The sequence below is a fragment of the Xyrauchen texanus genome, chromosome 39 (assembly GCF_025860055.1).
Source record: "Xyrauchen texanus isolate HMW12.3.18 chromosome 39, RBS_HiC_50CHRs, whole genome shotgun sequence".
NCBI lineage: Eukaryota > Metazoa > Chordata > Actinopteri > Cypriniformes > Catostomidae > Xyrauchen > Xyrauchen texanus.
Window position 1 is genome coordinate 34,723,252 of NC_068314.1, and position 13,155 is coordinate 34,736,406.

General features: G+C 40.7%; 1 protein-coding gene across 1 annotated transcript; it reads left to right on the plus strand.

Moving 5' to 3' along the window:
- The first annotated feature begins 2,616 nt into the window (after window positions 1-2,616).
- Window positions 2,617-12,036, plus strand: LOC127632994 (retinoschisin-like). The gene is made up of 6 exons (XM_052111849.1): window positions 2,617-2,713; window positions 2,957-2,982; window positions 3,081-3,204; window positions 8,371-8,512; window positions 10,112-10,307; window positions 11,352-12,036. The coding sequence occupies exons 1-6, from the start codon at window positions 2,659-2,661 to the stop codon at window positions 11,502-11,504; spliced, it is 696 nt and encodes a 231-aa protein (XP_051967809.1). The 5' UTR covers window positions 2,617-2,658; the 3' UTR covers window positions 11,505-12,036.
- Window positions 12,037-13,155: the final 1,119 nt, after the last annotated feature.

Genomic DNA, 13,155 nt, shown 5'->3' on the forward strand with positions numbered 1-13,155 from the left:
AAAAGTAAAAAAATATGAAAAACAGATCCACGCTAATCCATTTTCATTATCGTTTCCTGACAATAATGGATAACGTTTTCGAAATGCTCCATTTTCGGTGGAGGAAAACGGCGTACTAATGTGGATGAGCGGCGTAAATGTAGTAAAGGACGTTTTATTACGCGTTTTATTTATTTATTATTTATGTTTTATTTCGCGGTCCCCTGGCGGATGACAGGTGGATGACACTTCCGCACTAATCCGATTAAATTCCGTTTCAAAACGTCATCATTTTCCAAAGTATGTGTTAAGAATTTTCGAAATGCTGCATTTTCTGTGAAGATGAGAGGCCTAAACATAGCGAAATCAATGCATTTAAAAAATAAACCATGTGAACATCGTTTTTACTACATTTTAGTCTCTTATCAACACTAGAACGTTGTTTTTCTCCATCAAATATGAAGACTTTCAAAAATGTGCTCTATTACCTCATACGCTGCATTGGCAAATTGAAAACACCGTTTTCAACTGAAAATGTATTAAGCTGCGTTCACACTGCCAGCTACTTTGTCGCTGCATGTCGCCCAGTATCGCCGCTTCCTATACACATACTACGCAGTCCGCATAGGGCACCAACTCCCTGGGGGGCACCATCTTACCCTTGGAGGGCACCAGAAAGTCCATCGGCTGCCCTTTCTCGCACATTATACATTATTCAAGGACCCGAAAGCAGTTGCAGAACACAGACGATCGCTTCACGCTCATATCACAACATAACATATTTACAATTAATATTATTATTAAAATATTAGGATCACATGAGCTCTACCATCTTCTCTCGTATTATCTGTCGCTCCCGAAAGTCGTTCTTCATTTGCATAAAGTTACGCATTTCTCAACTTTGTCGCGTCGCTGGACACGCCCACATCCGGTGGCCAACGGTTGGCGTCGCTCGTGTTGCCGGAAGTCGCCAGCTCTCATCGAAAATTAATGAGATGAGGTAGTTTTTTCGCTGCGTGTCACTGGCAGTGTGTGAACACAGCTTTAGTGTGGACGTGGCCTAAGTTGCGCTTAAATAATGAAATGGTTTCCAAAGAACCACCTCTCAAGAAATACTGAAGCCAGATTGTTACGTGAGATAGTATTTTATTATGGACTACAGGGTTTTGATTGCCTTGGCATATGTAGAAGGATATTGTGAAGGTGATTCTTATGGTTTCTTGGTTCAATGCCATACTGAAATATACCTGCAATTTCCAGAAACACTAACTCATCTGTCATAGTTTAATAGCCATAGACAGCTTGTCTTGAATTGGCTTGTAGCATCTGTCATCCAAACAGACTGTCTCTTATCTTTCCATCGGTGACTGAGGTTATGAAAACAGGAATATTGCAACATTCAGGTTCCAGTGTAGTGCACAGAATAGATCATATGTATCAGACCTCTTCACTAACTGCAAATCTCTTGTGTTTGGTTATTATTTTCCGTGTGTTTAACTCTCTTGTCAGTGTACAACTGGTCAAATATTTATGTCTGTACCAGTGGCATGGCCACAGCTGTGCCAGGGTGTGCAAAAAATCAGTGTAAAATGCATCAATATTATACTGAGTCTTCAAAGCATCGATTACAGAATTTAATGATCAATTATAATAACTATAATAACACCAAATATGTTACAGAGTCTGTCTCGGATTACACGCTCGAACCCTCGCAGATGCTAAGGGAAACAAGCGCTCTTTCTAAATTAAGAACTTTTATGCTACTGAGTACAGATTTCTGCCTCATTATTCATAATTGCATGCGTACATATAAGCAAAATAAGTAAATTGTCAATATTTAATTCCCCAGTTATGATATGTTAAGCTTACTCAGAAGGGAACTTCGAAGGAGGAATGATCGTGACCGCCATGTTGAAGGGTCGTTCCAAACCGAAGGGCTCATAAATAGCTGCTCACAAATTGGCCCTACACCCTTCAAACCTCCAAAACGCGCTCTCTTTTAGGATTAGGGCATCGGGATGAGCCCTTCAACCATGGCACAATAGCGCCCTCAACTGATAAACATAGCCTCAATGATCCGCTTCAGGTACAACACTATGAGAATGTGCAAAATGATTGACATTTGAAAAGCATCAATGTCCACGGACACAGTTTTGTTTGCTGTTTACAAAGTGTACAGCTGAGGACCACTGAGATATCTCAGGACACTAATTTCATTAATATCTTTAAGGGATTAATACAAATTTTGTATAATACTTATAGCACCTTTAAAGACTTGTTTTGGCTGTTTTGAGACAGTTGAAAAGTCAACATGGAACAGAATGTGCCATTCAGAACACCAAATTGTGTTCAAACTTCACAGTTGACTGTCAATCATCCAATCGTGATGTGGCATGAGCCCCAGTGACGGTTTACTGACCGGGCCAATGGGGCCAGTGCCGTCTGCCAAATGCATAAATGTGAATGCAGACTGAAACTAACATTCTTCCAAACTTCGTTCTATTTTTTTTACCAGACAAGGGTCGGACTGAGACATGACCGAAGTTAAACTAGCTTTCAGCAGTAAAGGGAGGAGCTTTGAGATAAAGAGTATTAGATAAGGCCATTAGTGCTCTGTAGATTACAGTAATCCAGACCCTTTAACATCAGTGCGGTCTACCACTCGAAAAATAAATCATCATGGAGCACACACGGCATCACATGTTACTGTTGTCCATCCTGTTGGTGATTCAAGGTATGTGCTGATGTGTTCCATTGTTTTCACTAAAATTGCACAACAAATGCATTGAGACGTTGACTATGAACTAAAATGGAAAAATGTGCTCTTAAGTATATGAATTTAATTAGGTAGGCCTATATGTAAATATTAGTCAACTATAATCAGCTTGTATTGACATTTCATTTATACGCTTAGTTTAATGAAATATTAAGAAGTCTTGCATTATAACTCTCCCATCGTTCTCTGCGTTTTGCCCAGGTTTTGTTGGGCTGCAAGCTCAAGAGGTAAACGAAAACATTATTTATAGATGTTAGTGACGATTACAAGTCAATCCATTTCACCACAGTTGCCAAAAACTGACCGTTTTCACATGTGTGCTCAGAATGGTGAGGTCAATGACACATGGGCTGGGAAAACCTGCAAGTGCGAATGCGATTATCCGTCGAGCAAGCTGCCTTCCAAAGGTTCAAGAACAAACTGGGCACAGGAGATGGACTGCATGCCAGGTAAGAACGAAAAGTGACTTAAAGAAACATCAATCACATTGCTGTGTTTGTCTGTTGACTCCAGAATCTTCGACTGCTAAAGCATTGAGATCTGGTTTGGATGAAACACACTCTAACATCTTCCTTTTGCATTGTGTTTCACTGTTTTTACAAGCTAAGAGTCTCAATAGGTGTTCCGGATCAGATACTACTGACTGAAATCTTTCCTGCCCTTTTTTATCAGGAGAACTTCCTAATGAGACTTTGCTCTAACATTGACTCGTTGAGAATCGAGACGGATGGATTAGTTAGCACTAGTTGTTGCCCTAAGGAATCAGAAGGCAGGGCATGTGCGAATGAGCTGGCGCCCGGACAAGCCCTCGCCTGCAGCACAGCAGAAAGCCATTAATCATTTGGCACAGTGATGTGTGCGATCACTGCGTCCCATTGGCACAGCACCACAGGGCAGACACGCTCCATTAACACACAACCGCTCGTGTTCGGTGTCCTCGGAGACCAGTGTGTTCGAATCAAATGAAATGGAGGAAAAGTTAAAAAAATAAAAAAGAGAGAGGGACGAGTGCAGGATCGTAATCCCATTAGTTCCAGTAGGAACGAAACATGATGTTGAGATTACAGTGCCCAGAATAGGACCTGTCTGTCAAACTATTAAGGGATGCATATCAATTCAAGAAATGTTCCGGGTTCAATACGAGTTAAGCCTAATCGACAGCATTCGTGACAAATATCGCAGTAATAGGCAGGCACTTACAAAGGACGTTGAAAAATCGATAACATTTTCCAATAAAGTTACAGATTAAAAGATTCAGCATATAAAATTTCCAGATTGTATGTATTTTTTATTACGACATCTCAAAGAGGAGAAAGTACAAAATAAATTAATAATATTTTTTACAAAAAATATTTTTGAAATCAAATAAAATTGTCAGAACAGCCTCTGAATGTAGACTTATTTTTTGAAAATATAGAAAAAACATCTGATTTTACAACCTACGGATGACTGGGAAGAGATATTGAGGATTTCCAATGCAGTAGAATTTGTTTACGAATTAGAGGCAAAACATTGGCAAACTTCTTAAAATGCCAATCCAGGTGTTGACTTCTTGCAAACTGGTCTCATAGAATCACATTACTGTATCTTGCAAAACGATTTTTACGTAGCTCGTACGAATTGCGGCAGTTTCCTGGTGAAATGAACACTAGAGGCGCTACAACAACGATTGTTCGCTTTCACTTACTGTAAATCACAAGTGAAAAAAGGGAGTTCATAAAGGCTTGCTTTTCGCTCTTTTCATCACACAATGCTATCTTATGCCATCTAACGGTGGACGTTTAACCACGGAAACTGCCACCTTAATGATCCACTTCATGAAATTTGGTAAAATGTCGCCACTTAAGACTTCCTTAAATGTCCATAATGGTCATTATGCGTTGTTTAGCAATCCTAGAAGAGAGGGAATGTAAAAAAAATTATGTGGGACTAAAGGTTAAGTGTGGAACATGACCATCTGTCGACTTAAGGTCTTATTGGATGTTGATCTTTCTCTATGGGAAACTAAAGCACAGATTTCAGGACTGTACAGTCATGAGCGGAAGAGTGCAAGCCAAGGGTGTAGATTTGGCTTGAACATGAGGGGGGGGGGTTGCAGTGTGAAGCATGTACATGTTTCCATTGATCATGGTATAAATTATGGGGGGGAGGGGGGTTGTATTTGCTTGTTTTGACTAATTCCCCCAGGAATTATAGAGCTACCAGCTTAACGCTTTGTCCATTTCTCTGTAACACAGCAGGACCAGATAAATCTCTTTGTCTGTGTGATTAAAGTCCCATTTAAGACATGTCGGACTCCAGGCTTTTGTTGGATGGGCCTGTCAATAGACTTTTATAATTCAGAACTGCTTCAACTTCATCAACAGTTTTCCTGACCAACCTCCTGGTGGTGCCATGATGATTCTGATTGACGCTGGACTATTTTCTGGTTCCAGTGTTTTTTCGAAGTCTGTACCCCCTATGTTTCCCCAGTTAGTGTTTTCTGTTGCAACATTAAACATTAAACATAGGGAGAACAGACTTTGACAATGGGAAACAGGCTTCGACAAAGGGGAAACATAGGGGGAACAGAATTTGACAAAGTGGGAACGGACTTCAACAAAGGGGAAACAGACTTCGACAAAGGGGAAACATAGGGGGAACAGACTTAGACAAAGGGGAAACATAGGGGGAACAGACTTGGACAAAGGGGAAACATAGGGGAAACAGACTTAGACAAAGGGGAAAAATAGGGGGAACAGACTTAGACAAAGTGGAAACAGACTTCGACAAAGGGAAAACATAGGGGGAACAGACTTAGACAAAGGGGAAACAGACTTCGACAAAGGGAAAACATAGGGGAAACAGACTTAGACAAAGGGGAAAAATAGGGGGAACAGACTTAGACAAAGGGGAAACAGACTTCGACAAAGGGGAAAAATAGGGGGAACAGACTTCGACAAAGGGGAAACAGACTTCGACAAAGGGTAAACATAGGGGAAACAGACTTCGACAAAGGGGAAAAATAGGGGAAACAGACTTCGACAAAGGGGAAACATAGGGGAACAGACTTAGACAAAGGGGAAACAGACTTCGACAAAGGGTAAACATAGGGGAAACAGACTTCGACAAAGGGGAAAAATAGGGGAAACAGACTTCGACAAAGGGGAAAAATAGGGGGAACAGACTTAGACATAGGGGAAACAGACTTCAACAAAGGGTAAACTTAGGGGAACGGACTTCGACACAACGCCCTATTTCCTCAGTTAGTGTTCCACGTATTGCCGTTAAACATTAAACATAGAGGGAACAGACATCAACACACAGACTTCGACACTATTCTAAAGGGAAACATAGGGGGAACAGACTTCGACAAAGGGGAAACATAGGGGGAACAGACTTCGACAAAGGGGAAACATAGGGGGAACAGACTTAGACAAAGGGGAAACAGACTTCGACAAAGGGAAAACATAGGGGGAACAGACTTAGACAAAGGGGAAACATAGGGGGAACAGACTTAGACAAAGGGGAAACATAGGGGGAACAGACTTAGACAAAGGGGAAACAGACTTCAACAAAGGGTAAACTTAGGGGAACGGACTTCGACACAACACCCTATTTCCTCAGTTAGTGTTCCCCGTATTGCCGTTAAACATTAAACATAGGGGTAACAGACATCAACACACAGACTTCGAAACTATTCTAAGGGGAAACATAGGGGGAACAGACTTCGACATAGGGGGAACAGACTTAGACAAAGGGGAAACAGACTTCAACAAAGGGAAAACATAGGGGGAACAGACTTCGACAAAGGGGAAAAATAGGGGAAACAGACTTCGACAAAGGGAAAACAGACTTCAACAAAGGGTAAACTTAGGGGAACGGACTTCGACACAACGCCCTATTTCCTCAGTTAGTGTTCCACGTATTGCCGTTAAACATTAAACATAGGGGTAACAGACATCAACACACAGACTTCGAAACTATTCTAAGGGGAAACTAGGGGGAACAGACTTCGACAAAGGGGAAACATAGGGGGAACAGACTTAGACAAAGGGTAAACAGACTTCGACAAAGGGGAAAAATAGGGGGAACAGACTTCGACAAAGGGGAAACATAGGGGGAACAGACTTCGACAAAGGGGAAACATAGGGGGAACAGACTTAGACAAAGGGTAAACAGACTTCGACAAAGGGGAAACATAGGGGAACAGACTTAGACAAAGGGGAAACATAGGGGGAACAGACTTGGACAAAGGGGAAACATTGAGGGAACAGACTTAGAACAAGGGGAAACAGACTTAGACAAAGGGTAAACATAGGGGGAACAGACTTGTACAAAGGGGAAACATAGGGGGAACAGACTTGTACAAAGGGGAAACATAGGGGGAACAGACTTAGACATAGGGGGAACAGACTTGTACAAAGGGGAAACATTGAGGGAAAAGACTTAGTCCAAGAGGAAACAGACTTAGACAAAGGGTAAACATAGGGGGAACAGACTTAGACAAAGGGGAAACATAGGGGGAACAGACTTGTACAAAGGGTAAACATGGGGGAACAGACTTGGACAAAGGGGAAACATAGGGGGAACAGACTTAGACAAAGGGGAAACATAGGGGGAACAGACTTAGACAAAGGGGAAACATAGGGGAACAGACTTAGACAAAGGGGAAACATAGGGGAACAGACTTGGACAAAGGGGAAACATAGGGGGAACAGACTTAGACAAAGGGGAAACATAGGGGGAACAGACTTAGACAAAGGGGAAACATAGGGGGAACAGACTTAGACAAAGGGGAAACATAGGGGGAACAGACTTGGACAAAGGGGAAACATAGGGGGAACAGACTTAGACAAAGGGGAAACATAGGGGGAACAGACTTGGACAAAGGGGAAACATAGGGGGAACAGACTTGGACAAAGGGGAAACATAGGGGGAACAGACTTGGACAAAGGGGAAACATAGGGGGAACAGACTTAGACAAAGGGGAAACAGACTTAGACAAAGGGGAAACATAGGGGGAACAGACTTAGACAAAGGGGAACAGACTTAGACAAGGGAGAAGCAGACTTCAACAAAGGAAAATATAGCATTCCAGACAGCGAACAACAACTATTTTAAATGTTAGTTGGAGTAAAAATTAGTTCAGGCTCAACTTGTGCAATGGTTACCTGTCATAAAAACTCAAAGTTGTCATTGATGTCAATGTAACTACCCTCAGGCAATTGCTTGTGCAAATCACATCATCTACCCATGCTTTGAGGATGAGGCACTGTCAAAAGAGGCCTTTATGATTCTGTAAAGTATCTGCACTATAGAGCCACATCATTTTTTATTCTGTAATATGTTAAACATCACATTATCCACTAAAATCATGGGTGAGTGAAAACACTGGAGACCGGAAAATTAAAATAGGCTGCTGTTAAGAATCGTTGAACGTGTTTGTGGAAAAAGGTTTATAGTGAGAAAGCAGACTGATCCAAACAGTGAAGCATCCCAGTATTGTTATAGTATACAGCAGCACTCTTGGAACACCTCTTATCCAGTAATACTTGAGAACCAGAACTAACTGTTTTATAAACAAAGATAAATATTAACCATATCTTTCTATCTACTTTCAATTTTCTGTTTAGAGTGCCCTTACCATAAACCTCTAGGTTTTGAGGCTGGATCTGTGACTTCAGATCAGATCAGCTGCTCAAATGAAGACCAGTACGCAGGCTGGTTCTCCTCCTGGACCGCAAACAAGGCGAGGCTCAACAGCCAAGGATTTGGGTAAAATGATTGGATTTTCTCTTTTCAGCTAAATTTAGCGACAGATTTGGAATAGATTAAGTATTTTAAATGGATAAACAATTTTTTTTACTGTTTTCTGAAGGCTTGTTCTTTTTAGACTAGTCGGCTCCAAAATTATAGTTTAAACGTCAGTGAAATTAGTTGTTCCGCACATCCCTAGTAAACATGCACATAAAATAGACATCGGTGTGATGTACGTGTGCTCTTGTAACCAGTTCTGCTCTACCCAGCATTGAGAGGCGGGGGCGCTAACGAGGAGGCTAAAGGCTACAGCTTTTAGTGTCAGTCGCTAGTGCATCTCTTGAGGCCAGGGGAGGGAGGTTTACACATACAAACTAGCTATCAAATACTACACTCACCCCCCTAAACCTCACTCCCATCCGGGTCACGGCACCACTTTAACGGTCCTATTCAAACCGCTTCAAGCGGGATGGGGTGTCAGCCATCATTGGAGATGTGCGTGCTAACGAGGAGGCTAAATGATACAGCCTCTAGCGTCAGTCGCTAGTGTGCCTCTTGAGGCCAGGGGAGTGAGGTTTACACATACCGCACAGCTATCACTTACCAACTGGCTCCGGTTACACTATCAGGGATAATAACACTCAATATGTCGTTCCGGCTTCGAGCACGTGAATGACCAAGTAAAGTGGAAAACTGTGGAGTTTAAGGAGCTCTAAACAGAGAGAGCTATCTGTTATTATTTAAATTCAATTCAATGGCATCTGCTCAGCTAAAGCATGGTTCCAGGGGAGTGCCAAGTAGGTATAGCTGCAGATCTTCAGATAGAATCTCCAAAAGAGGGCGTGGTTACTTCAGAAGGGGTTGGGCCCACTTCAAAAGGGGGTGACAACACCACACATGGTTAGGGTTAGGGAAAGAGTTAAGTTAGGGGCTCTGTATAACTCCTTTAAGACTTGATTGTATACACCCACTGTTCTGATTGGCTCTCTGCTCTTGACTGACCTGCTCTCTCAACGCTTACCGCTGCTGGGCCGAAGTGATAAGGTAAAGCAGGTGTTGATGCATTGTTCTGGAGGCGGTCACTACAATATACACTACATTGTGACATCACAAAGTGGACGAAAAAGAGAATGAGTTTTGGCAGCTTGGTTTCAATAAATGCTCTTTTAGAAGTGAGGAGCTTCCCAGGTGCACTTCAAGGCAGTTTAAGCTCCGCCTTGCAGTTAAAAGAGCCAATCGCCTTTTTGATAGTGCCGCCCCTGTTTGTTTACACCGAAACGTGCAATGCTCATTAACTGGACTAGCCTGAAAAATACAGTTGTTGTTTTTTTTAATCATGATTTGAACTAAAGAAAAATTATGATACAATTTTTGTCCGATTTTATTGCTGATTTGACATATATTATCAAAATGTAATCTTTACTTACAGTTTTGGAGATTTCAGTCATTCCCATTCAGCTATACTTGTACTTGTATGACTTTTGCATACATATAAAATAGCTGCCTGGGAGCGTTACTTAAATGGCCGCTGATTGAACAGTCCTGACTTTCCTTAAAAGGAATTTTGTCTAGTCCAGATTTAGGTGTAATTTTTTATCTCTCTCTTTCTCATCCCAGGTGTGCCTGGCTGTCTCAGTTCCAGGATATAAACCAGTGGCTTCAAGTTGACCTGAAGGAAGTCAAAGTGGTTTCTGGTATCCTGACCCAGGGCCGATGTGACGCTGATGAGTGGATTACAAAGTACAGTGTGCAGTACCGCACCAATGAGAAACTTAACTGGATCTACTACAAGGACCAGACAGGAAACAACAGAGTAAGAATACAATAGGATAGTCCTGGAACAATAAGGATTATGAATGGAAGTCACTTTTAACATTACATTTAGTTAACCATCTTTCAATAAATGACTGCAGTTTGTAGATATCCTAAATTAAATAATGCAGAAACTTAAGTACGACTTAAAAATGTAACTATTGCAACCTGTACTGATGACATCACCGGCACTGATGATGCAAACAATGGTGTATGTGTATACTACACAATACATTTATATATATATATATATATATATATATATATATATATATATATATATATATATATATATATATATATAGGGCTTTTGGCCTGGTGTTTGGTAAGAACATCTATTTAAAGGGATAGTTCACTTAAAAATGAAAATTCTCTCATCATTTACTCACCCTCACATCTTCACAGATGTGTATGACTTTCTTTCTTCTGCAGAACACAAATGAAGGTTTTTAGAAGAATATTTCAGCTCTGTAGGTCCATACAATGCAAGTGAATAGGTAACAAACTTTTGAAGCACAACATAAAAGTAATCCATAAGACTCCAGTTGTTTAATCCATGTCTTCAGAAGTGATATTATAGGTGTGGAAGAAACAGATACATTTTTAAATCCTTTTTTACTCTAAATTCTCCTCCCTGCTCAGTCAATCTCGATTTAACTTTCACAGGCTTCTTCTTGTGTTTTTTGTGATTCACATTCTTCATGCATATCGCCCCCTACTGGGCAGGAACGAGAATTTCTAGCTGAAATTTACAAGTATTGATCTGCTTCTCAAACACACCTATCATATCACTTTAAGAACTTTACACATACATGGATCAGCCACAACATTAAAACCACCTGCCTAATATTGTGTAGGTCCCCCTCGTCCCCCAATGTATCTGGCATGGCATGAGGGTGAGTAAATAATGAGAGAATTTTCATTTGATCATTTTTGGATGAACTATCCCTTTAAGTCTTACTTGTTAAAAAGGACAAATAGCCTTTTATGTCCAGCCAAAGGTTGTATTTGTTTTCTACATTTAAACCTTGTTGTTCTTCCTCAGGTCTTCTATGGAAACTCTGACCGCTCATCCACAGTCCAGAACCTTCTGCGCCCACCTATCATAACACGTTACATCCGTATAATCCCGCTGGGCTGGCACACCCGCATTGCCATCCGCATGGAGCTGTTGCTTTGCATGAGTAAATGCACCTGATCCGGTGTATTCCACCCAACTATTTCCTGTGCCGCTCCTTTCTTACCACAACATGCCAAAGTAAACAACACTGCCCAATCACTGCCCAATCACTGCGCTCACTCTTTTAAAAAAACAAGTGTTTTTGAGTTACATTCATTTTGGGTTCGAAATGTTTCCTTTTCTTAAGAGATAAAGACATGTTTTTGCATCTTTTTGTATTCGGTTTAAGAACCAAAAATATATACGTTTGCTGCTTTAGCAAATAAAATACAGAAGGGAGCGTCCACTGGATGCCGAGGCCAGAGGAGACCACTCTGTTTATGTTTATAGATGCAACAGATGCTTGCAGATCTCAGGAGAAAGGGGTAGATCATGTGGACGTGTACTGAATGTTATGTTTTTGTGTTGTGTGTTCTGATGTGGTTCGTAATGGTGACATAGAGTGCTGTATCCATACTGTGGTGACCAGTTCCTTTTTGTATGTAATATAACCCTACATTGTTTAATTGTGTTTGTGACTCACCCGAGAAATGCCCTTGAATAAAGGAAGTCTCTGTTATAATTGATTCCCTGCTGATGTAGTTCCTTTAACAAAGCAGCCAGCAGGTTAAATAGGTTTACATGAACACAAAAACACAAAGCACATTTTAAGATGTTGACTGAAAAAAGCTACACAATTAACACAGAGCAGCATTCACAGATAGAGACACAGTTTGTAATTTTTTGCAATTTAAAGGGATAGTTCACCCAAAAATGAACATTTCTCTAATCATTTTCTCACCCTCATGCTGTCCCAGATGTGTATGACTTTCTTTCTTCTGCAGACCACAAATGAAGATTTGTAGAAGAATATCGCAGCTCTGTAGGTCCATACAATGCAAGTGAATGGTTGCCAGAATGCAGAGGGTCCAAAAGTGACACAAAGTCAGCATAAAAGTAATCCGTAAGACTCCAGTGGTTTAATCCATGTCTTCTGTATGTGTTGGTATGATAAGTGTGGGTGAGAAACATCAATATTTAGGTCATTTTTTTGCTATAAATCTCCACATTTGACCAGCCCCAACCAGTAAGTGGCTGAATGTGGAAGTGAAAGTGGAGATTTACAGTAAAAAGGATTTAAATATTGATCTGTTTCTCACCCTCACCTATCATATTGCTTCTGATGATATGGATTTTACCACTGGAGTCATGTGGATTACTTTTATGCTGCCTTTATGTCCTTTTTGGGCCTTCTTAGTTCTGGTCACCATTCACTTGCTTTGTTTGGATCTACAGAGCTGCGATATTCTTCTAAAAATCTTCATTTGTGTTCTGCAGAAGAAAGGCAGTCATACACATCTGGGATGGCATGAGGGTGAGTAAATGATGAGAGAATTTACATTTTTGAGTGAACTGTCCCTTTAAGAAAATCCTTCATAAAGAGTTGTGAGCCATGAACCAAACCAACCACCAACCATGAATCACAACAATACAAACTTGTAAAAGTGAAAAAATAAACTACAATCCCATAAAGCATAGCGAATGATGTAATCAAATACAAAATGATGGAAAAGTATTAAATTATTGATTTAAAGTGGTTGATTAGACGTATAGAAGCAGCATGGTAAGATTATTGCAAAATATTTAGATATTTCCAAATAAATTAGTAGTTTGAGATTGTAGGGAGTAA

Excerpts from the sequence above, each read along its gene's own strand:
- LOC127632994 (XM_052111849.1), top strand. The coding sequence starts at position 2,659 with ATGGAGCACACACGGCATCACATGTTACTGTTGTCCATCCTGTTGGTG. Across the intron at positions 2,983-3,080 it reads TTGGGCTGCAAGCTCAAGAG|AATGGTGAGGTCAATGACAC; the intron begins GTAAACGAAAAC and ends ATGTGTGCTCAG. Across the intron at positions 10,308-11,351 it reads ACCAGACAGGAAACAACAGA|GTCTTCTATGGAAACTCTGA; the intron begins GTAAGAATACAA and ends GTTCTTCCTCAG.